This window comes from Prionailurus viverrinus, chromosome D4 (assembly GCF_022837055.1).
Source record: "Prionailurus viverrinus isolate Anna chromosome D4, UM_Priviv_1.0, whole genome shotgun sequence".
NCBI classification, from domain to species: Eukaryota; Metazoa; Chordata; class Mammalia; order Carnivora; family Felidae; genus Prionailurus; species Prionailurus viverrinus.
In genome coordinates, this window is record NC_062573.1 from 89,596,600 (window position 1) to 89,620,884 (window position 24,285).

Consider the following 24,285-nt stretch of genomic DNA (forward strand, 5'->3'; position numbering starts at 1 on the left):
CGGCCCGGCGCTGGGAAGGGACTGGTCGAGGTCCCGGGAGGAGCAGGCAGGGAGGCGCTCACGGGCGGCCCCGCGCTGTGCATTTTCCGCGTCCTCCAGCAGAGGGGCGGGCGGCGGGCGCGGCGCCCCGTATAATAGCCGCTTTGATGCCGGCGGCCGGGCGGCGGGGCGGAAGGACGGGGGGGGGGGGGGGGGGGGGGGGGGAGGAAGGGGGGCGGGGGTGAGGCGGGTGGAGGGCGGGAGGGGTGTGTCCGGCCGCCCGCGCCATCCCTCCGCCCCTCGGTGCGGCCGCCACACGCCGCCGGAGCTCGGACCGGGCGCCAGTTCCCTCGTCGTCGTGCCTCGCCGCGGCCGCCCAGCCCGGAGCCGGCGGGAGGAGCCCCGCGCTCGCCATGTCCGTCGCGCTCGGCAACAGGTTCCAAGGTAGGCGCCGCTGTCCCCGCGCCCCTGCCCCGCCCCCTCCCCGGCGCGGAGTCCCCCGCCCGCCACCTGCGCGCGCGGAGCGCGCGGCGTGGTCCGCCGCGCGGGGCCCGGGGAGACCCACGCTTCCCGGGCCGCTTCTTTGTCTCCGGCAGGAGGGAAGGCGTTCGGCTTGCTCAAAGCCCGGCAGGAGAGGAGGCTGGCCGAGATCAACCGGGTAAGCGCGCGCCGCCAGGGCGGCCGGCGAGTTTCCCCCGAGTATCCCAGAGCCCCCCGGGGCCCGCCCCCGTCTGCGAGGCTGTGTCTGGAGCCGCCTCAACCCCCTCTCTCCTTCGTCTGGGCTTCCCCCAATTCCTTCCCTCGGCCCCTGCCCCTGTGCCTCCCGCCTCCAGGTAGGTCCCCCCCCCCCTCCCTCCCCCCTCCTCCCTCCCCCTCCTCCTCCCGCGGCTCGGGTTGCAAGTCGTTACTCTTAGAGTGGGGAGGTAGGGCCCGCCCAGGAGCTCCGGTGCCCCCGGGGGCCGGGGCTCCCCGGAAGCCCGCCTGGGACCAGCTGCAAGGATGTGGCGCAGGAGGGACCCCCCCTCCCCCCCCATGTGTCCCAGCTCAGAGAGGCGAGGTGGCACAGCAAGTCCAGAGTCCACAAGGGACCCCCGTTAGAACCCGGGGGTCCAGGCTGCAGGCCAGTGCTCCACCCCCGCCCCCACTCCACACCTCTTTCTCACTCCAACTTTTTAGGGAAGCTTCTCCGAGGGGCTTGATGCTTTTCTCATTGGCCCTGGTGGATTTCTATAAAGAAATCCTTCCTACTGTGGCTGGGCGCCCAATGGGCGCTCCGCAAACGTTTGCAGAACGAGCATGTAAATCGTAGAAGATAAGGAAAAGTGTCAGGGCCTGCCTGGATTGGCCAAAGCTCAAGGGCAGCACAGTCCTAGCTTTGGGGTTCTGTGAGACCTGGGCTCAGGCCTGGCCTCCATCGCGGACCAGCTCTGTGGTGATCAGCAAAGGCTCTCAGGGCGGAGTGGGGGTCACCATGAGGACTGGCTGAGGCAAGGCGCGGAGTGTGCGTGGTCCCGCACCTGCCAGGAGGGAAGACGTCGTGGACGGTGCCAGAGTTGTTTCCCCGAGGCGGTCTCCCAGATTCACTCCTAACGAACGGGCTCACCGAAACAAGACTAGCTATTCCCCCTGCCGGCTCCCTCAGCGGCTGGGCACCCAAGGTCCAAGCCCAGCTCAGAGTCCCGGCATGGGAAGCGGGTGAGTGTCATCGGGGTCCAGGCAGTGTGGAGGTGGGTCTAGGGGCTGCCTCTTGGGGGTAGTATTTCCTCTCGCTGGGGCTTGATTCCCTCCTTGATTCTTTTTGGAGGGCCTGGAACTGGGCAGCCTGTCTGATTTCATTCCACTGGCTGTAGGAATCCCATGCGGGGCTCTGGGGACCCAGGGTCCCTCCAAGTAAACTCTGGGCTCCTCTTTGTCATCATTGCCCTGCCTCCGGGTGCCATCTTGAGCACAGCTAAAAGGGAGACTGGACATCTGGCTGGGGCTCTCAGGGGTCCAAGCTGCTGGGCCACCTTCCAGTCTACTCCCCAGCCAGCCCGCCCTTGGTCTTGGCTGCTCTTGCCCTCTGGACAGGAGCCTGGAACCCTGACCTCATACAGCCCCCTGGGCCACTCGGCCGGGCGGGTTCCAGGCTGGCTGAATCCACCCACAGCCAGCCGAACCCTGAGCCAGAGACAACTGGAGATGGGGGAGAAGCGATTACAGTCAGACAAACCAGAGGAGCTGAGAATGTGTGGGACTTTCCATGCCAGTCCCCAGGGCGGGGGGTGGGGTAAGCTACCGGGTTGTTTGGGGAGGTAGACGGGCTTGGCTCAGAAGGGAGTGGGGCTGTGGCTGTCAGGGGCTGTGGCTCTCAGGGGCTGATCTGGACAGTGCTGGGACCGGGGAAGGTGAGCAAGGAGGGTCCACGTAACCACTTTGGCATCCCAAGGCCCAGAGAGGGCAGGCAGCTGGCTCAGGTCACACAGAAGCAGAACTAGCTTCCTTTACCTGCCCACGTGCTATCCTGAACCACGTCATGTGAACCCAGGCTGCTGTTGGGCCGCTGGATCAAACCATAGGAAGGGGACTCCAGGATCAAACCAGAAGTTTGAGCTGCTTCCCACCCCAGGAGGTCAAGGCGGCATGACCCCATAGTATGGAGTCATGAGTGGGGGTGAAGGGGTGGGCAGAGTGCTCGCTGGCTCTCTGACCTTGGGCCATCCGCATGAGGTAGTGGTAGTTCATTGTCATGATTTTTCAGGGAGATAATCTATGGAAAGCACACGGGAGAGCCGGCTGCTGTCATGATTGTTATCATCGGTTTGTTTGGCGCGTTAAGACGCGGGGAGGGCAAACCCAGGGGCAGGGTCTGTGACATGTCGCAGCCCCTGCTGGCTGCGCAGCTTGGGACAGACCCTTTCATCTGGTGGAACCTTAGTCTTCCCTGCCTGCAACTCAGGGAGCAGTGATCCCTGCTCTGTTCCGAGTCCCTAGGACAGTCAGTGGAGATGAGCAGACAGACAGAAGCTCTTTGCAGACTCTGAGGGAGTCGCTCTGTTTGAGGGTCTGAGTCCACTCCACCCACGACCATGACCGCAGCAGAAGTTCCCTGGGGTGGGCGGATTCTAGAGGGAACCTTGGCAGTTCGGATTGCTTTGCTTGGGGGTATAGCTTCACTGCCCCATTGGAGCAGAGCTTCTGGGGGGCTGGCCCGAGCAGTTTCCCAGTGGCCCTGCGGAAGCAGGGACGCATGGAGGATGGGGCTTCGTAACTCCCTTGTTGCATGTGCTTAAGTACCCCTGGGGCCGCTGCCTGGGGCAGAGCCCAGCCTGGCTGGCAGTTCTGGGGGCTTCTCTGGGCCAACATCCCAGTTCCCTCTGGGGCCTTCCCCCCACCCCAAGCTGGGCCAGCTTCCAAGGGGTACCAGGGCAGCTCAGTCTTAGCGATTGCTGTTATAAGGGTCAGAAGCAAAAAACTGAAGGAGACTCGGGGGTACCTGGAGGTCCTGCGGGGCTGCATAGAAGTGCACTTTTTTTTTTTTCCTGGTTCTGCTTTAGTTTTCTTGATCATTTTCTGAGCACTTGGCATGTGCCAGGCAGTGTTCCAGGAGCACTTCAGGCAACATCTCGCTGCACACTCACTCTGATGCCGTGAGCGTCTATTCCCATTTTCCAGAAAACAAGACTGGGGGGCCGGGGGAGTGGGTGGGATGAGTGAACCGCCTGGGTTTAAACAGCATAGACTGAAGATAGCCCCTGCGTCTCTGCCACGCGTGTGCGTGAGTGCGCGTGCTTGTGGGCGCATTCTCTGCACTACTGAGGGGGGCGGGACGTGCCAGCACCTCCCACTCCCCCACCCCCCCCCACCCCCACACATAGCTGACATTCCCTGTGCCTTGGAGGCATGGCAGGTGACCCCGGGCCAGCCAGGCCTGGCCTTATCTGGCAACGGGACAGGGTCTCTCCAGTTTCCCCACAGGGACAGAGAGAAGCGATGGGGCTGGATGGGTGCCCCTCAGAGTGCCCTTATCCTTCCGACCGAGCAGGAGGAGTGCAGAGGGCAGCGAGGACTGCATCGCGAACTGGCCAGAGGCCAGGATCTTTAGCTAATGACTTGGGTTGTGCCTTCGCTCCGTGCACAGTGCTGCACATACATCGTCTCAGTGACTCCTCCGGGCAGAGCGTTTGTTTACCCAGATGTGCAGCAAGGATCTATAAACATCCCCGGGGGACAGGGATTACTCAGGTTTTAGAGATGAGGACACGGAGGCTCAGCCAGGTGAAGTCACCTGCCCGAGGTCACCCGGCCAGGAAGTGGCAGAGCCGGGACTCTGACTCCAGACGGCACCCGTGGCCAGCCCGGGACGCTGTCCACCAGGTGGCCGTGGCCTAGCTGTGACACAGGCCGCTCCTGCTTAAGCGATAGGGATCTCTGGCTACTGTCCCGCCTTCCCCAGCCCTCCTGGGTCGAGTGAAGGGCACTTGGCATTCCCTATAGCATTTAGGGGCCTGATGGTTATTTCCAAACCCGGGTACCATCTGTACTGGGAAGAACTGGACACAGCAGGCTGGGTGTCTGTGCCCAGGGGTTATGTATCCCCAGCGACAGGGGGCCTCTGAGACCTGACCAATGCCACCCTGTCCCTGCCCAGGCGAATGTGCCCAGCTGGCATCTCTGGGCACCGGTCTCTCTTGCTCCTCCTTAATATATTATAAGGGAGATGGTGATAAGCGGCCACGTGAGCCGCTGAGGATTCAGTGTCCCCGCAGGTACAGCCGGTCTCGACCTTGGTGTGGCCGTGTCACAGGAAGCGGGGGATAGAATTTCGGTAGGGTCTGCTTCATTTGTGAAGTCGGTGGGGTGTTTTTCTTCAGCTGCCCCGTCTGCTGCTGGCCAGGATGCAGCATCCGGGTGAGGCCCCAAAGCTGCTGAGGGGAACGTGAGCCTGCTGTCCTCCCGGGTGCACATTACAGCCTCCTGCCACGCACCGGGCCGGCCTGGCCCTTTAAGAGCCCGTGGGTTGCGTCAGAAGCATCTCGGCCCGGCCCAGTATGGTGCTGCCTGTCCTTGGGGGTTTCGCCCAGGGTTTCAACCACCAGCTCCTTGGATGGCCTCCCAGATGGTGATATCTGCCCGCCCCAAAATTCTGCTGCGGCTGATACATAAAGACAAGCCCGGAGGGCCAGGAGCAAGTATCCGGGAGCAGGTGCTAGAGGTACCAGCCCAGAAAGAGAGTTAAGTAGGGGGTGGGGGCGGGGCAGACAGGTGGCAGGGATCTGGAAGCCCGGACGCGGCGGGGGCTGCCAACCTCTGCTGGTTTTGGATATTCTCCCTTCCGGGCATGAGTATGCAGATGGGAATCCCAGGGATGGGTGGTAGGTTCTGATGGGCATCAGAGGTTGTAGACGACCGCGAGGCAGCAGTGAGCAGGTGTGGCCGTGGGCGCCGTCCCCTGGGGCCGAGATGGGAACACTCTGTCCCGTGTGGATGGCCCATCCCTGCCGGGTCAGCCGGGTGTCCAGGGACAAATAGGGATGGCCAGAGGGTCAAGGCTTACCAGGAGGACTCCGTGGCACAATGTGGGGCAGAGAGCTGTGGGTAGGTCTCTGCTTTTGCCCTTTTCACACCTAATCTCTTGGTGTGGCTTGAGTTTGGGCGACCCAAACACATAACTGTTAACACTTACGTGTAGGAGTCCGGGCTCTTCCTATGCACTCAGCTCTTTTATTTTTTTTTTTAATTTTAATTTTAATTTTAATTTTAATTTTAATTTTATTTTTGAGACAGAGAGCATGATTTTTATTTTATTTTTGAGACAGAGAGAGAGAGAGAGAGAGAGCATGAGCAGGGGAGGGGCAGAGAGAGGGGGAGACACAGAATCCGAAGCAGGCCCCAGGCTCCAAGCTGTCAGCCCAGAGCCCGACGCGGGGCTCGAACTCACGGAGTGTGAGATCATGACCTGAGCTGAAGTCGGACGCTTAACCGACTGAACCACCCAGGCGCCCCTGCAGTCAGCTCTTTTAATCCTTATGCCGACCCACTGGGGGGGGGGGGCAGGGTTCTATCATTATGATTACATTTTACAGATGAGGAAACTGAGGCCCAGAGTAGTAAAGCAAGTTGCCCAGGGCCACAGAGCTAAGAAGTGCTGAAGCTGGGATTTGAGCCCAGTCAACCTGATCCCACCTCCCTTCCTGTGACTTCTGCCCTGCACACCCCGCACCTAGGAGCGTTTATGTGGGTCCCCCGGCCATTGTGGCTTGAGGCAAGACCCTTTCCCTTCTGGGGCCTCAGTTTCCCCAGCCGTTGAACGAAGAGAACTGGCTGGATGCTCTGAGGAGTCCCTTACAGGTTCTCTGCCTCTGTGGTTGTTTTAACAATCCTGCCGCCTTCCTGGGCCTTGCCCGTGGACACTCTGGTTTGAGGCGTGACCGTCTGGCTGGAAGCTTCCTAGTTTTGACCCCACGCTCCTGCCTACTTGTGGTTTCTGACTCTTTGCCGGGGATTGACGGGGCCACCATTTCATTCCAAGCCCCCTGCACCCCTTATGGCTGGAGGTCCTGACAGCACTTTGTGCAGCTGGATAACCTTGTCGTTTAGGACAGTGGGTCGGAGTGGGAGAGGGTGCCGGGGGTGGAGTAATGCATCCACCCACCCTCCTCGTCCCCCTCGAGGGCTATAGGATGGTTCCCTGGCCTCCAGAATAACCTCCCGCAGCCGCCCAAGAGGAAAGGTAACGCTCAGTATTGACTTTCTTTGCCCAGAAGCCTGTGGCCAGGACACCCTCTTCTTGTTTGGGGCAAGGAGGGAGCTGGGCTGGTGAAGGGAGGCAGACAGACTTTGCTCGAATTGTTAAAACTTTGTAACCTTGAGCAACCTCCCCGGGCCTCAGTTATCCGATCTATCCAATGGGAATACCCGGAAAAGGGAAAGAGAAGCCAACCACAGCCAGCCTAAGTCGGTGGGAAGGGGGTTTGCCTCCTAATCTATTTAATAGCTGATGATGGTCTGGATGATGAGCTGTGGGGGTCAGAAGTAGATTGTACGGATATAAATATTAGAAGATCGCAAGAATAAACAGCTAACATTTATTTAGTAATTACTAGGTGCCAGGCACTGTATGAGCACTTTACATGTATTTATGGTTTTAATACTGCAACCCCTCGGGACAAGCCTACGAGATCTTTTTCTCCTTCCTCCAGATGAAGAAACCACAGCACAGACGAATGAAGTAATTTTCACACAGCTACTAAGTGATTCGATCCCAGGCATTCTGGCTCCAGCTTGCCGTCTGTTTTTCCTTTTGCTTTTGTTCTAAACATCTGCGGTGGCTTCTGTCTCTTTCTCCTCTGTCTGGGGATCCAGAGTCAGGGCAGCGGGGGGGTGGCGGGGGGTGGTCCTGGAGTGTGGACACATAGGGTGCCTGCCCACTGGACATGGCTGTGCCCCGAGGCCGGACAAGGATACAGAGGGAGGACGCCTGGAGGTGGGGAGGCTGTGGGCTGCGCATGAACAGGAACCAAGAATCCAAAGCTTGGAGCTGGGGTGGGAGCCGGCAGGCCCGCCCCTGGGACTCCCGCTTCTGCTGCCCACCTGCCTCCTCCCTGGCGCCCTGCCGAAGGCATGGTCCTCCCAGCTGCCCCAAGCCCGGGTTCAGCAAAGGCTGCCCGCCCACGCGTGAGCGGGTCAGCTGCCTGTCCCAGCCCTGGCCACTCTGTGGCTCAGGGCACTTGTCATTTTTGGCTCTAAGGAAACGTGTAATTCTAATCCTGAGCCCCTCCAGTCTTGTATCACACGCATACGCCTTTGCAAAGCTGCTCTGCCAAGTGGAGAAAGTGATTCTGGGCTAAATGCCAGGCCTCTCCATTCATTCAACAGATGTTTCCTAAGCACCTACTATATGCTGGGCACTGCCGTGTGTGAGGCTTCTGTGGGGCATGAGACAGTAAAGACGTCCTCCTGGAACCTCTGGCCAAAGGCTTGCCTCCTCCCGGCGTCTTTCCAACACCCGCTTTCTCGGGTCACTTTGATTCCTCAGCTCAGCAGGGAAAGAGCCCAGACAGCCCCCACTGTGGACTTGAATCCCAGCTCGGGCACTTGCCAGCCGTGCTGCTTTGCGCAAGTTATTTGTCCTCGCTGGGTCTCCATTCTCTCAGCCCGCAAAAATTTACTGGGCACCTGTTCTGTGGCAGGGGGAGACGGACAACGGACAGCACCCTGAATAAGCGCTACGTTGTAAGTTGTGTTAGGAGGCGGTTCCTCCCGTGGGACAGGAGGGATGTGCGGGAAGAAAGCGGGTTGAGAGTGGAGGCTGAGGACCGCAGTGGACAGGATGGATGGGATTTGCCTCCTGGAGAAGGTGAAAGCTGGGCAAACGGGTGAAGATGTTGAGGGAGAGAGCCATGCAGATGGGGGCGGACGAGTGCTGCAGACAGGGGGCACGGCTGGAGCTACGGTTCCCAAGGTGGGAGCGAGCCTGGCGTGGGGGAGGCCCTCACTCTAGTGGGGGGGGAGGGGGAGGGGGGGAGAACCAGTTGGACAGCCTGTCACGCGGTCATAAGCACTAAGGAGAAAACCGACTCTATCACCGAGACAATAATCTGGACGCCCAGAGCTGCTGCACCTGCCGGCTCCGGGTCAGGCCCCGTGAACGAGAATCGCTCCCTGCTGGTCCTGGGTTCGTCTGTGTGCGATTTGTCTCCAAGACCAGGGACCGCGTCCGAGCCTTGAGCCCAGTTTGCCTGGATCCCTAGAGGGGGTTGGTACATGATACGGACAGGCTCTGGCTGGCGCAGGGTTTCTGGTCAACCAGAATGTGGGAGCGGGGAGGGCCCCCAGGTCTCTCGCCAGGGGCTCCCGGATGTTGGGCGTTGCCCGTGCCTTTCTGCCTCCCCACGAGGGTTTTCCAGTTCCTGAAATGGCAAAGCGGAGGGAACGCGGGGGCCAGGCAGCGAACCGAACGTCAGCTAAATGGGTTCCATTTAAAAATTCCGAGATTATGAACTTCCTACTTTTACGAAATGTCCTTTGCTGAAGTCACGGCAACAGTCAGTGGTGATTGTTTAAAGTCTCTACTTGGCAAAATAAAACCGTGGCTGGTCTATGTTAGCACCTCCCCTTATTTTTAACTTTTTTTGGGGGAAATGTTTTCTTCTGCGTTATCCCCAAGTCTGGGAACCACGGACCTATTTGTCCCTCTGCTGTGCAGATAATAGGACCTGTGACCCTGGGAGGTGCCTGGTGTGTTCAGGGTCACAGACAAGAGGTAATTGTCCTACTTTGGGGCAGAGAATGGGACTGGGGAAAAGAGCAGTGGAAAAGAGCTAGGAGAGGGAGCCAAGAGGAAGAGAAGTCCTGAACCGAGCCAGCCGGGGGTGGGGGAGAGCCTCCCAGGCTGCAAGAGACAGTCAGAGCTCCAGCTAAGTGGGGGCAAGACCGTGCGTGGCACATGGTACCGAGGTCCGATGTGAAGCTGTGGCCAAGCCATACCAGGGGCCCTGGGGTTGCCCTCTGTGAGGCTGCTGGAGGCAGAGACAGACCCTGGGGTCCAACAGACTCAGGTTCCAAACCAAACCTGCAGGGACTTCAGACATGTGATTTAACCTCTCTGGCCCTGCTGTTCCCACCTCAGTGAGCTAGCACAGTGCCTGCCCAAAGCAGGAATCCTGCACCAGTCAGAGCCCGTTCAGGGATCTGGATCCAAGCAAATTGAGCTCAAGGGGTAGGACAGCCCCCAGAACCAACAAGGGGAGCCGCAATGGCAGGTGGTGTCTCCTTCCCTGTCAAAGGGGGCTGAGTTAATTTGGAGGAACTTGAACCCTGGAAGGGATCATATTCTGCCTCGTGCTTAGATAGACTTGTTGCCTGAGCCCTGACATACAAGAACAGACTTTGTCATCAGTTAGTGGGGCATGACAGCGGGAATTTAGAAACAGATTGAGTGATTGATCTAGATAATATTTAACGTGATTTTATTTATTTTTTAAGTTTATGTATTTATTCTGAGAAAGAGAGAGAGGGAGGGAGGGAACGAGTGGGGGAGGGACAGAGAGAGAGAGGGACAGAGGATCCAAAGCCGGCTCTCTGCTGACAGCAGGGAGCCTGATGCGGGGCTTGAACTCATAAACCGCGAGATCGTGACCTGAGCCGAAGTTGGATGCTTAGCCCCCTGAGCCACCCCAGCGTCCCATTTAACATCATTTTAAACATGAGCTTCCTGTAATTTAACGATAAGGACCTTATTTCTTTGGCCTCACCTGCTCCCTTGGTGCCTCGAACAGAGCTGTATACCCTGTGGTCCCTTAAATGAGTGGAGGTCCCGTGCCCGTGTTCGATCTGCTCTGTAATGAGGAAAGCGGTGGCCAGAGAGGAGAGGGGATTTGCAGAATCTGGTGCTAGGATGGGAACGTGGCCTCCGCTTTCCCAGAGGACAGGAGTATTTCCCTGAATGCAGGCTCCAGGGCTGCCTGAAGATCAACAAGGCAAGTAAGCTACCTGGCCAAACAGGTACTTACTAATTTGTCGTGTTTTGTTTTAAAGCCAGATGCGTGCCTGCCATCCGCCCATCTTTGGGTGTTGGGATGAAGGATGCAGGCTGTTCATGAGATGAAATTAACTTGAAGCTCTGGCTGTGTGCGCCTCAGTTTCCTCATCTGTAAAATGGAAGCGATAATAGTAACTAACTTTTGGACCCACTGGGAGATCCCAAGAGATCGTGCAGGTTGGCGTTTCCTTCTGGAGGCTGATGTTAGTGTCCCCCACCCCCCCCCCCCACAGGCCCCTCCCCCCCACCTGGTTCTGAAAGGCATCATTTGAGGGGACGGTAGCCCTGTTTTACAGGTGAGAGGGTAAGTGATCTCCCAAGGCTAGAGCAGAGGCTAATCATACAAGAGGTGCTGTTTATTGAGCACTTGCTGTCTTCCCAGAGTCATACATACACGCTCCTTGGCGGCTCTTAACAAACTGGAGGAGTAGCTATGATAATTCTACCCATTTGTCAGATAAAGCAATCGAGAGGCAGACAGGAATTCATATGCTGGGGTCACGTCCCTAAGGAGTTAATGCTAGAACCAGGCAGCTTGCCTTTGGGGCTCGCGGCTCCGTGGACCTTGGAGCTGGGGTGCCCTGCTGGGGCAGGCCCAGTTCCCCACACTGGTAATTCGGAGGCTGACTGAAGGTATTTAGGGCAGGCCCTCCGGGCGGCACCCCGGGCTGCTGAGCATACTTCCTGCCCACGGCGTGGACTGCAGATCTGTCTCTGAGGGGTTGACAGGAGGCCAGGGCAAACACTGGGGCCTCCTGCCCTGCCTGGCCAAGCCCGGCCACCTGGCACGGGAGCAGGCACCAGGGCGATGGGCCTACGTGTCAGTGAGCTCTGCCCATTGACCCCGCGCTCAGCACTGTTCTTTTGCCTTTCAAGGAGTTTCTGTGTGACCAGAAGTACAGTGATGAAGAGAACCTGGTGGAAAAGCTCGCGGCCTTCAAAGGTAAGCTGGGGCTGTCTGCCCCACCCTCCCTGACAGAGCTGGGCTGGCCCCTGGCACGTAGGCTTCCTTACCCCGCAGAGCCAGGCTGAGCCCCCGTTTCTTCCAGAACGCCCCCTTCCCAGAGGGCCGTGAGGTGGGGGGCGTGGGCGCGGGCACGGGCCCCTCCACCTGTCTCCACGCCACCCCAGGCCCCTCACCCTCGGCCGCGGGCCCAGCCTGGCCCCTCTCCCCCCAGCTGCCCGGCAGGCAGGGCTCAGGCTGGCTCCCGTCCGCCGCTGTCCAGGCCCTGCTTGCTCCCGGGGCCCCAGCACACAATCAGCTCTTTGTAGCAGCCCTTGCCTTTCCCCTCCGCGGGGGAGCGGCTCGGGAGCCCCTGCGCAGAATGGACGTTTGTGTCGCCACAGTGGGGCAGGGGGCAGAGTTTCTGCCCATTGAATCCCAGCAGCAAGGGATGAAAAGAAAACAGGGCCTGGGAGCCCGCGCGGGGAGGGGGCGGCATAAAGGTCCCTCTGTTCCGGGCCCTGGCGCTTGGTTCCCGGCCAGCGGCTCGAAAGGAGAAGAGCCGTGCACATAAGGAGCGGGACAGTCCCACCTTTCCTGCCTGGGAGATGCACCGGGTGTGCAGGGAGCCCTGGCCGCTGGAGGACCTCGGCGGATATCCTCGAGGCCGCCTTCCCCCTACACCCCCCCCACCCCCCCCCGAAGTCTTGGCAGTGTGGGCATCCTCCCTGCTCTGAGGCCAAGAGCCTGCCAAGTGCTCCTCAGGCTGCCCACAGCTTAGTTGTCCTGAGGCAGGACACTGATGGCGAAGCATTTGTTGAGCGTTGACCTTGGGGGAAGCACTTGGAATGCTGTGTTGGGAGCTCCCCCCAACTCATCCCAATTCGGCCAGGAGGGAGACGGGTGTGGGCTTGAACTTACAGATGAAGAAACTCGGGCTCAGAGAGGTGGGCTTGCTTGCGTGGGGTCACACGGCCCGCCGACGGTTGGTCTCCTTCCAGAGCCCCTGCTCTGAACCATTATGCAACGGGGCTCCTGACATTAACAAAAAGAAAAGCTAGAACAAAGACACACCCTGTCCCGCCGCCCGAAAGAGAGCCACGCAGAGGAGGAGCAGTCCATTCCCTTCTGTCTGGGTACCGGGGAGGTGGCTCTGGGAGGAGGGACAGAAGTCTCCTCTCCTTGTCTTCCTTGGGATGGAGGGTTGGGTCCATCGGGGCAGAGTGGGACCACAGGAACTTACCTTGGAAGCAAAGGGGCTGTGAAGGTTTTCAAATCATTCACTCATTTGACCTCCAAATGAGCACCTACTACGTGCCAGGGCCCCTGCAGGCCTGGGGCTACAATGGGGAATACACAGAGAGCCCTGCCCAAGGGAGAGGCTAGCGGGGGAGGGTATGGCAAAGAGAAAGGCAATGCAGGGCGTGCAGATGGGGTAGGTGCTTTGTGGGGGGTGGCAGGGACCAGCCCGAAAGGCTGGGGAGCCCTGAGAATAGCTGGGAGGAACATTCAGGCCAGCATGTCCCAGCAGGAGTGGGGTGTGTGGTGGGGGTGGGGGTGGATGGGCCAGAGGCAGCAGGGCCAGTGGGAGTGGAGCAGAGGTGAGGGAGGAAGAGGCAGCCCAAGAGGCTGGAGGGCAGGCGCTCATGAAGGTCACAGGGACCTTCCAGGAAGACCTTGGGCTTCCCATGCTGGCTGTTCAGTGCAAAATAGACCTTGAGGGCCCTGCGGTTTTGTGGCGGGGGTGACCTGCCCAGGGCCACACGCTGCCCTCGTTAGAAGATACCAGCCTCATTGCCCTGCATATTCTCCCTTGAGAGGGTTGGGGGTTCCCGGGACCTCTTGATCAGGCAGGCGTCACTCAAGGTCTATAGGGGGGTTTAGGGGAGGGTCTGTGTACCCCGGGACCCTGTGTGTGCCACTTTGGGTCAAGGGCAGATCTATGGCATTTCTCTTGGGAGAGCATCAGATTCTCAGTGGTGCCTACAGCCCCCCAGAAGGTTCAGAACCACAGGGACTCCTTAAATCTGACTGCCCATCAGAATCACCTGAGACACTCTAAAACCATACCAATTCCTGCCCCCTCCCCACCCTTTTCCAAACCCACTGAATCTGTATCTCAGGGCCTGGGAACCTATTCTATTCTAGTCACTGTTGCCAATGTGATTCAGATGCAGCCAGCGCAGGCTGGGGGGGGGGGGGGACCGGGGAGGAAGCAGCTGCCCCCTCAGCAGAGGGTCAGAGTGGCCCCCAGCACCTTTCTCCGTGGCGCCTGTGGGAGAGGGGTGTGGGCAGGGCGAGCTCTCCCTCCAGAAACAATGGCTAAGATGATGGGACTCACGTCAAGTCCCCCGAGGAGGCTGGTGTGGGCTCCCTCAGGGGGAGCCCCTGGGACCCTCCAGGGGGGTGACCCTGATTCTGAGCTAATGCCGGGTTTTGCTCTGTGATTTCCAGAGAAGTACATGGAGTTTGACCTGAACAATGAGGGCGAGATTGGTAAGTGAGGCCTCGGGTGTGCTGGGGGAGGGGGGGTGTTCGGTGGGTGGAGGGTGTGGGGTCCAGAGAGCCCCACTGACCCACTTGTGTGCGTGAGGGGCACGCACGGAAACTTCCCTGTGGGCCGGGCCAACAAGCTGGTCTTACTTCTACCCTGGACCCACTGCCCCCAGACTCCTCTCGTCTCTGCTTCCCTCCCGCCCACATCCCTGCTCACACCTCAGGCTCCCATGCCAGGTGCTGGGGGGACCCAGGGTAGAGGGTTTCACGCCTGCCCGGGGCTGGAGATGCTTAGGCTGTTGACGCCCTGGTCCAGGGCGCTGGCAGTTCCTTCGTCCTTGCCTTTGTCTACTGTCCTGCCTTTGACATCGTGCTTCTGTGGGCCTTGCTTCCTGTCTTCCAGCAGACCCTTACTGTATCGTGTGGTCCAGGTGTGGGGGGTGGCAAACGCCTGTCCCGTGGCACTCAGGTTCAAGACCGTATCTTGACCATCGCTAGGAATGCTATGACCATTTTACAGATGAGGAAACTGAGGCCCAGCAGGGTAACTGACTTGCTTGGGGCACGGGAGGGTTAAGTGGCAGGCCCAGGGTCCAGATCCCAGCCTCTGTTTCTCAAACGGGCTTCCCGCCTCTGTTTTGCCCTGAGCTCAGTGCTGCTGCTGTTGCCAGTGTTTCTACCCCTCCTCTGTCTTGTCTCCTTCTCCTTTTAAAATATTAAAAACAATTTTTTTTAACGTTTATTAATTTTGGAAGGGGAGAGAGACAGAGCGTGAGCGGGGGAGGGGCAGAGAGAGAGAGAGAGGGAGACCCAGAATCCGAAGCAGGCTCCAGGCTCCGAGCTGTCAGCACAGAGCCCGACCCGGGGCTCAAACCCACGAGCTGTGAGATCATGACCTGAGCCGAAGTCGGACGCTCAGCAGGCGCCCCTCCTTTTTAAATATTTTTATCTTTTATTTTTCTTTAGAAAAAAAAAAAATGGTGGTGGGGGGAGGGTTGCCTGGGTGGCTCAGTCGGTTAAGTGTCTGACTCTTGGTTTTGGCTCAGGTCATGATCTCTCCGTTTGTGAGACTGAGTCCCGCATCAGGCTCTGCGGCTGACAGTGCAAAGCCCGCTTGAGACTCTCTCTCTCCTACTCTCTCTCTCTGTCCCTCCCCCCCGCTCACGCTCTCTCTCAAAATAAACTTAAAAAAATTAGGGTTATCAAATTAATGCATTTTCATGATAAAGAAAATTTAGAAAACATAGTAACGCACAAAGACAAAAATGTCACCTACAATCCTACCTCCCAGAATATAAACTTTTTGGTTTACATCCTTCCATCCTCAGTTCTAATCACAAATGCTATTTTATACCATTTTAGAGTCTGATTTTTTTTCAAAGAATAATATAATGTGGGTATTTTGACATATGATTAGCTTTTCTTTTGAAATTATAATTAATGGGTGCATAATACTTTGTTGCAGGGAAGGCCTATAATTTATTCAGCCAATGCCTTAGTATTGCCCATGTAGACAATTTCTAATTTTAAGCACTTTTTAAAAAAAATGTTTATTTACTTTTGAGAGAGAGAGACATAAAGCCCAAGTGAGGGAGGGGCAGAGAGAGAGGGAGGGAGACACAGAGCCCGACCCAGGGGTCAAACCCATGAACCAGGGGATCGTGACCTGGGCTGAAATAAGATGCTTTTTTTTTTTCTTTAATGTCTTATTTATTTTTGAGAGAGAGAGCGTGTGAGCAGGGGAGGGGCAGAGAGAGAGGTAGACACAGAATCTGAGGCAGGCTCCAGGCTCCAAGCTGTCAGCACAGAGCCCGATGCGGGACTCGAACCTACGAACCGTGAGATCATGACCTGAGCCAAAGTGGGACACTTCACCGACTGAGCTACCCAGGCGCCCCCAATTTTGACTACTTTTAATCATCCTGTGAAGAGCATCTTTGTGCATGAATCTTTGTCCACATCGCCGATTATTTCTTTAGAGTAAATCTCAGGAATTAGACATTCTGGGTCAAAGGCTTTTGAAGCATCTTGCCAAATTGCCTTCCAGAAAGATCTTGCCAATTCAGAGTCTGGCCAGCAGCATGGGGGAGACCTTTCACTTTTCCCCGCAGAGTGCTGCCCAGTTTTCTTTGAAATGCCCTGGACATCCTGGCACCTAGGGGTCTGGCATCTGTCCTGCCCACCCTGCTCTCGGGTGAGCTGGCGAACCACTCCCCTGGCCCTCAAGTGGGGCCCCCTGCCCCACTTCTGTGCCACCAGCCTTTGCCAACCCATTGTTCACAAAACAATCTGAAGGAAATTGCCTAAGACCTTGGGAGCCGGAAGGTCAGGGGCAGCAATTCTGCAGAGAGTAGTGACTTTTTGGTGCCTCCCTTGTTTTTCTTGAATTTTATTCTTTTGTTGGTTTTCCTGCTCTGCAGGATATTTTTGGCATCCTCTCCCTGCCAGCGAGGCGGAACCCTAGGACCTCTGGGTGGGAGTGGCAGGTAGAGAGAAGCTGCCACCGGGCCCCTGGCAGAGTGACTTTCCATGCCTGGGGTCAAGTCAACTCCCTGACCCCACCTTGTGGGGCAGTGACTTCCTGGGTAGCGGGAGCGGCGGGCGACAGCTCACCCTCACCTCGGGGGGTCCGCGGACGTGACAGAATGAAGAATCTGTTACCGAACACCTGCTTTGTGCCGGATACTTCTCGCACGTCGTCCTTCCAAATGGTCCCATCGACCCATTTTGCCACTTACGGGAGCAGAGTTTCAGAGAGGTTGAGTAGTTTGCCCCAGGTCCCACAGCCAGGAAGAGCAGAGGCAGATTCCAACCCAAGTCTGTTGGATTCTAGATGCCCATGTCCCTAACCGCTAGTCTATACTGTTTCCAAAGAGGGCAGGGAGGGCATGATGGGCTCATTCACCCCAGAGGAGAAAGGCATGTCCCTCTCAGCAGGGAGGGGCTGACCTGCTGGGCTCCTTCGAGTGGGTGCGGGGTGGGGCCGGCAGGGGGGTGGGGGGAGCTTTGCCAGCTTCCTCGCTTGGCCCATAGCCTGTCTCCACTTAACGGATCTGCTTTCTCCTCCGGCAGACCTGATGTCTTTAAAGAGGATGATGGAGAAGCTTGGGGTCCCCAAGACCCACCTGGAGATGAAAAAGATGATCTCAGAGGTGACAGGTGGGGTCAGCGACACCATCTCCTACCGTGACTTCGTGAACATGATGTTGGGGAAGCGGTCGGCTGTGCTCAAGCTGTGAGTACCGCCCGCCTCTCCTGGGGCCCCTGAAGTCAAAGTCACTGTTGCGCGGAGAGAATTCCTTGGGTGGTGTACTGGACCAGGTTCTTAATTTCTCTGAACCCGATTTCCTTATGTGTCAAACGGTCACATTAACGTGTACCTTGCAGGCAGAGTTCGCCTGTAGCAGAACTTCCTGTAGAGTCAGCACTCAGTAAGCCGCAACCGTGGTGGTGACGGCAGCGATAAATCTACTGGGAAACCTTCTGAGCCTCAGTTTCCTCATTTGTAAAGTGATTCTACTACCCGCCGGGGTTGTTGAGAGCATCATAGAGTTAGCAACCGGCTCCCAAGGGAGGCGGGGTTCAAATGTCGATGGTGTTACTTGCTCCCGAACTGCCCCTGGGCAAATCCCCTTAGATCCTCAAGTCTCGGTTTCTTCCTTTGTAAGAGAGAGAGGATAATAAGTCGTCCTGAGGGCTGATGAGATAACACATACGAAGCCTCCAGCCCGGTACTGGCTGATGGCAACCACCTAGCATGTGGTGGCCCAAATCACACTTCATAGGTTCTGCCCAGTGCACAGAAGCACTACAGACAGATTCCCTGGGGAGTCTCTTGCATTGAACGTACAAATGAAAATATACCAAGCTCTTTTGTCATGAAGGGGGAGGTTGAGGCCCAGGGAGGCTGAAGGACTGCTCATGAGCCCACGGGTCAGGCCGCAGAGCTTTAAGGGTGGGGTGGGGTGGGGTGGGGCAAGAGGTATGGCGGGACAACCATCAAGGTTAGACCGCGGTGCACCTGCGAGGCCAGATGGCAGCCAGCAGGAGGCCTGATGTTTTTGGAAAACACCTAAGATTTAGTGCATTTACTGCGTGTCGGGTACTGGTCTACCCAGTGACTCCGTAGATTTATCATGTATTAATTTAGCAAATACTTGCTGAGCACCAGCTATGTACTAAGGATTATTCTAGGCGCTGGGGACACATGAATTGCTGGGCTCGTGGAGCTTCATTCTAATGACAAGAGGCAGACAAACACAAAATCAACACCCCGAGAAAGCTGAAACGCCAGATTGCAATGGCGTAGTACAAAGAAAAATAAAGTAGACAAGAGGAACAGAAATGGATGGGATGGTGGACAGGGAGGATCTCATTGGGAAGACAGCTTTTGACCAGAGCCCCGAAGGAGGGAGATGTGAAGAGATGAGCCATGTGAAGATCTGAGGAAAGGCATTCCTGGCAGAGGAAACAGCAAGTGCAAGGGTCCTGAGGCAGAACTGTGCTTGTGGGCTTAAAGGAAAAGCATGGAGGCTAGTGTGTCTGGCCATCAGTGAGCGCAGTGAGTGAAGATGAGTTTGCAGAGACGGGCAGACACGGGACCTTGTAGGTCACGGTCCCACTTAGCACTTGGCACTAATGTGAAGGGATGCCGTTGGATGACTTTAAGCTAGGGGCTGACTTTTTTTAAAAATATTTATTTATTTAGAGAGAAAGAGCATGAGTGGGGGAGGGGCAGAGAGAGAGGGAGAGAGAGAATCCCAAGCAGGCCCCACACTCAGCACCCAGCCGGATGCAGGTTTCGATCCTGCGACCTCAAGATCACGACCGGAGCTAATGTCAAGAGTCAGACGCTTAACTGACTGAGCCACCCGGGCACCTTGGGGGTGACTTTTAAAAGCCTCTGTCTGCGGTAGGGGTGAGAGTGGCCGCAGGGAGACTGTGCAGGCACGAGATGAGGCCACTCAGCCTGGAGAGGGTACAGAGGAGGTAGGCAAGAAACCGTGGGAATCGGGAATGATTTGGGAGACAGAACTGGAAGATTTGCTTCCATGCCCAGATATGGGGTATGTACAGGCTAACAAGGAGTCAGATGATTCTGATCTGTCTGGGGTCTGAGTCACCGAGTGACGTTGCTGTTTGCTTTAGGGGCAGCGCAGGTGGGGAAGGCAGGAATTGAGGGTTGAGTTTTTAGGGGCGCCTGGGTGGCTCAGTCGGCTGAGCGGCCGACTTTGGCTCAGGTCACGATCTCGTGCTTTGTGAGTTCGAGCTCAGCGTCAAACCGCGAGATCATGACCTGAGCCAAAGTCGGCCGCTTAACCGACTGAGCCACTCAGGTGCCCCTCCTAGATGTTACCCCCGAAGGCTTGGGAGGTTCTTGAACACCTGAAGGGGCTTTGAGCAGAGCCACGGCCCAGCCTAGCTCTGCCTCCTCCCGGGAGCGTGTTTAGGGGAAGACGCATGGCTTAGAATACAGAGTTCTCTGCACGTTGGTTTTCTCTTCTGCGAAAAAGGGGCTAGCCACCCCTTCCACACAGAGAAGATCCCATGGAGAATGGGTGCAAGGGCATTCTGTTGAGGACCCTACAGACCCGAGGGCGGGGATGATCTTCCCCCCGATGAGGGAAGGAATCCTAATCCTGTTTGGTTTTTTTTCTCCATCTTCCAAACCAGAGTCATGATGTTTGAAGGAAAAGCCAACGAGAGCAGCCCCAAGCCAGTTGGTCCCCCTCCAGAGAGAGACATTGCCAGCCTGCCCTGAGGACCCCCGTCTGGACCTGCCCCCACTCCTCCCCCCTAATTTTGCTGCCCTTCTTGACTCATTGTGATTTGTCTTCTTTGTTTTGTTTGGTCTTTGTGCGTTTGTTTATTTTTTTTTAATCAGCAGAACCGGTGATCACTTTGTAAAGCACAAATTATCTGCCTTCAAGGGGCTCTGGGTCGGGGAGTTCTGAGCCTTGGTACCCTCCCTCTGTTCTTCCCTCCTCCCCCCTTCCCTGTGCAGAAGGGCTGACATCAAACCAAAAACTGGAGGGGGCAGGGCCAGGACGGGGAGCCTGGAAGGCTGTGGTCCTCATGTTTGGAGCCGGCACAGTCCGTCCTTCCAGGGTCTTGGAGCTAAGTTCAGGCTTGCTGGCCTGGCCCTGGTGAGGACCACAGCCCACTCTCGGAAGGCCCTGGAGTAGGTTTCCTCGGACAGCTCTGTGGTTCCGTGCTCTTAGGTTGTCTAGGGCGTGGCCACTCAGTGTCCCATTTCCCCAGCTGATTCCGCCTCAGTCCACACTTCTCATCCTCAGGGAGGTGAGAGAGGGAGAGAGCGGCTTGGCAATCTGAGCCCTTCCAGAAGGTTCCAGAAGGAATCCTCAGGCCTTGCCTGCAGCCACACCTTTATGGGCAGCTCAGAGGGAAAGTGCAGCCCCCTTGCCCTTTGCTGGGGCAGCAAAGGGGGTAGAAGGGAGGCGAGGGGCCTTGGGAGGCGTGTCAGTTCAGTCTGGTGGCACCTTTCGGGGAGGATGCTGAGGGCAGCAGGATAGGAAAAGGAGGAATAGAGTACTTATGGCAAAAAGTCAGCCCCACTAAATTAGCCAAGAGCTGAGAAACGGAAGGTTGCCTTTCTGATCCCAATCTGCTTGAAACCTGACTGTGCCCCCCCTATTTGCCTTACCACCTTACATCATTCATTCATTCATTCATTCCCCCATGTAGTCATTCAACAGATATTTATTGACCACGTATTATAAGCTTTAAGCCTCCCCACTTTGTCCCGACATGTGCCTGTCCTCTCACCCCTTTCTCCATCCCAAAACTTTGAGCTTGGGGATTGGATTGGGGTCCCTTGTGATGGACTCCCAGTGTTTTAGGACCCTGATCTGCTCTGTAGGTTAGCTGGACCGGACCTCTCGTTTCACAGGCGAGAAAACTGTGGTGTTCACAGGGATTAAGTGCCTTGCCAAGGGGTTAATCGGGAGACGGAAGTTTGGACTGGAACCCAGGTGTTCAGATGCCATGCCCATGCCTCGTCTCTGCCCTGGGCTGTCTCAGTCAGTGATGCCAACAAGTGAAGGTGCAGAGAGGGGAAATCTCCTAGGTCAACGATTGAGGAAGGCCCTGGGCCAGGACTCACCTTTCCCAGTGCCTCCAGGTCAGCAACAGGGTTTGGGTGAGGGCCAGGGTGCTCTCCAATTCTGCCTTCCCTAGAGCTTCTCTGCCAAGCCATTTCTCAGAACTCATACAGGAAGGTGTCAACCCTCAGCCCCATCTTGGCTGAGCAGGGACCCCAGCCCTGACCCCATGTGTTCCGGAGTCCCTTATACCGCCCACTCAGGACTTAGATGCACTCATCCATTGAACATATTTATTAAACACCTGCTATGGGCCAAGAGCCAAGGACCCAGAAGTGAACTGGACAGACTCATAGAATTTAGAGTCCTGTGGGGAAGTCAGACCCAGGCAACGACGAGTGAGGTGAATGTTAAGAAAGAGGGGACTATGGGGTGATTGCACTGCAGTCCTGGGCCCGAGACTGAGCCAAGAGTCTTGGAGAAGTCTTCACCAATCCTTAAGTGGAAATGTCTGGGTGCTGTTGGAGGGGGGAGCCAGTGTGGGCTCCCTGCAGCTCCTTAGTGACCCATAATCAAGGGCCTGCCCTTAGAGCAGCTTGGGGGAGTGGAGCAGGTGGAGGATGGGGAAATGCCCAGTTGGGTTAATCTACTAGTCTCAACCAGTTCAGGAGCAAGATTATTTGGCCATGACTGGCTGATCCTCAGCCTAAGGAGCTGCTTCAAATGCACAAGCCTAGTTGAAGTTTAAACCCCAGCAAAACAGTTCTCCCTGCAAATGTAAAATCTTACTCCATCACCTCCTCTGCCTTTCCCACCCCCCACCCCCCACTCTGGAGATCATTAGATGAACAGCTGCCTGTCCCCACCCCTTCCCACTGTCCTCTCTTTGGACAGGCTGAGACCTTTGAGCAAGGTAATACCTTCCTTAACTACCCATTATAGTCAGTGTAACTGTTCCTAACTAAAGAGAGGAGAGCAGAAGCAACCAGGCTTACTTGAGTAGGTCCCACAGTTTATAAGACTGTAGAAAGCCTCCTTTAAGGGAGGGGAGCAAGGAGGTGTGTCCCCAGCTTCTGGAAAGGGCAGGAAAGAAAGTTCTCTCGTTGGATGGGGAGCATCCTGGGAAACGCCACCAGTTCCTCCACCATTTCCTAGAGGGAGAGGGGCTCAAAAGTGGTCCCGGAAAAGGGGGGGTGTGCATGTATTTCAGATCGGGGCTATTGGCTCTAGGACTTACTTTTCTGGCTAAGGGCTCAGCTTCTTAGAACTTCAGCTGTCTTTTTTCTGAAAGACCAAATCTAACTAATGCAACCAGCAACTTGGGGACTGCCAAGTATGGCTTTGTCCCTGTGACTCAAAAGGAAGGAGTTTGCTAGGCAAGTTCAGGTGGATGAAGTGTGTGTGTGTGTGTGTGTGTGTGTGTGTGCACGCATATAAGTGTGTGTGGTACTGGCTATCACCTCCACGGACTAGAAATAAAACAGACAAACTTATCAGTGTCTTGATTTGTGTATTTTGGGGACAGTTCCTGGGCTCAGCAAATTCAAGAGACAGCGAATATAGTAACAGTTTGAAAGAATGTGTCCTGTGTGCTGGGCTCTGTTAAATGCTGAACTTCATTTACTCCTCACAACAGCTCCACGAGACAGGTTCTGTTATGTTATCCTTGCTTTAAAAAAGCAGCCTTGAAGCAGATAAGCAATTTTGCTGAAACCAAACAGTAAAGTAGAAGAAAATGATCCCCATCCGCGGCGTTAACCCCTAGGCTCCAGATTTAAGAATTTCTGTCCCAGAGCATTTATAATTCCAAAACAAACACCTCTACGTAGGACTGTAATAGTCATCAATCGACACATCCAGACAAGCTGAATTCTAATCTTGCCTTCACCACTTTGAGGGGCACCGGGGAATTTTCTAAACTTCTCATCAATTAAATGGCAACAATAAACCCCTCGGTGACTAGGATGTCTTGGACGTTAAATAACACACTTAAAGTGTTTTTGCGCAGTTTCCACGCTCTTGCTCGGGAAATGATTACCTTGGAAGGAGCCAAGCTGATCTTTGGTGCCCTTTACCCTCTCATTTCAGCCTTCCTGCTCAGACTCGGAAGAGTCCTCCGTGGCCCCACCCACCCACTTTTCGAACCTGTTCCTCCACACCCCCCTGCAAAGCCTCTCTCAAGAGCTGCCCCCTGGAAACGTCTGTCGGGTTTCCTAACTCCTCTCCCTCGGGGACTGTTAGTAACCACCTACACCCCAGTGTTAATGTGAGGTCTCAGCGGCACAAGGAGCAGGGGGAACGCGAGCAGGCGCCTCGCAACCACAGAAACCAACAGGCAGCCAGCCCGCTCCAGCCTCGACGCCGGGGGCGGGACCTGGGCGCTTCAGGGCGCAGGCGCGTCCGCCCTGGGGCCACGCCCCCTCGTCGGCCAATAGGAGGCGGTGGCCAGGAGAGCGCGCGACTTCAGGAGGTCCCTCAGTCTCCGCCGACCACACCGCCGACTGGGACGTATGACGTCATCGAAGCGCGCCGGAAGTGCGGAGTCTGCGGAGCGCAGCCTGCTGTGAGGGAAGGAAGTTGGCCCCGGAGCGGCCTGGGCCGTGTGGGCAAGGCCGCGGGCGGCGGCAGCGGCTGCTTCGGCCAACAGAGGGTGGCGCGATGGGAGACGAGATGGATGCCATGATCCCCGAGCGGGAGATGAAGGTCAGAGACTGGCCGGGGCCTCCCTCCCTCCCTTCCTTATTCCCGGCGTCCGCCGAACGCCGGAGCGCGGGGGCCGGCTGTCCCGCTTCCCGCCTCCTGCTTGAACATTTTACCGCGTTCAGAGCTCTCGCCCGCGTCCTGGAGCGGGCTGCCGTGATGAGCCCCACCGAATCCGTTTTCCCGTCCCTGGTTGGTCTTGTGCGCGCCACTTGAGTTACCCTAGTTACTTTCACGTGGGGGTCGGTCAGAGTAGTGGTAGTAATTGCTGCTTAAGAGCGTTCTCCGTGTGCCCGACACCGTGGTAATAATCAGCGCAGCAACCCCGCGCGTAGCTGTTCATAACGAGGAGCACATGGAGACGGGGGAAGTAACTTAACCCAGAGTCACATTTGACAGAGGGGCTGAAATTTAGGTGGTGGTTTCTGTTTTTATTTTTTAAGACCCTCTCGTCTTCACTTTCTCTGGTCTCCTTTTGTGAAGTGGTCCAGGCTTGCTCAACGCGGAGCCGGGGTTCACCACCCGTTCTAGGAAACCTGTAGCGACCTGGAATAGAAGGACTATTTTGGTATTGGAAATAAGCG

General features: G+C 56.6%; 2 protein-coding genes across 7 annotated transcripts in view; both read left to right on the forward strand.

Annotated features, from left to right (window-relative positions):
• The first annotated feature begins 264 nt into the window (after nucleotides 1–264).
• AIF1L (allograft inflammatory factor 1 like) lies at nucleotides 265–22,494 on the forward strand. Of its 2 annotated transcripts, XM_047828932.1 has the most exons (6): nucleotides 265–423; nucleotides 576–637; nucleotides 11,378–11,444; nucleotides 13,899–13,940; nucleotides 17,013–17,175; nucleotides 19,614–22,494. In XM_047828932.1, the coding sequence occupies exons 1-6, from the start codon at nucleotides 393–395 to the stop codon at nucleotides 19,699–19,701; spliced, it is 453 nt and encodes a 150-aa protein (XP_047684888.1). In that variant the 5' UTR covers nucleotides 265–392; the 3' UTR covers nucleotides 19,702–22,494. The 2 variants fall into 2 exon arrangements, with proteins under 2 accessions (XP_047684888.1, XP_047684889.1); XM_047828933.1 differs by lacking the exons at nucleotides 265–423; nucleotides 576–637 and adding an exon at nucleotides 1,328–1,674.
• A 1,031-nt stretch (nucleotides 22,495–23,525) lies between these two features.
• The window catches only part of NUP214 (nucleoporin 214), a 95,578-nt gene continuing 94,818 nt past the window's right edge, over nucleotides 23,526–24,285 (forward strand). For all 5 annotated transcript variants that reach the window (XM_047828927.1, XM_047828929.1, XM_047828931.1 and 2 more), the window contains exon 1: nucleotides 23,526–23,704. In XM_047828927.1, coding sequence (XP_047684883.1) covers nucleotides 23,660–23,704 — 45 coding nt within the window. In that variant the 5' untranslated portion in view covers nucleotides 23,526–23,659. The remainder of the gene's footprint in view (nucleotides 23,705–24,285) is intronic.

Coding starts and splice junctions, on each gene's coding strand:
- AIF1L (XM_047828932.1), top strand. CDS start 393: ATGTCCGTCGCGCTCGGCAACAGGTTCCAAG. Junction 638..11,377: donor GGCTGGCCGAGATCAACCGG/GTAAGCGCGCGC, acceptor TTGCCTTTCAAG/GAGTTTCTGTGTGACCAGAA. Junction 17,176..19,613: donor CGGTCGGCTGTGCTCAAGCT/GTGAGTACCGCC, acceptor CTTCCAAACCAG/AGTCATGATGTTTGAAGGAA.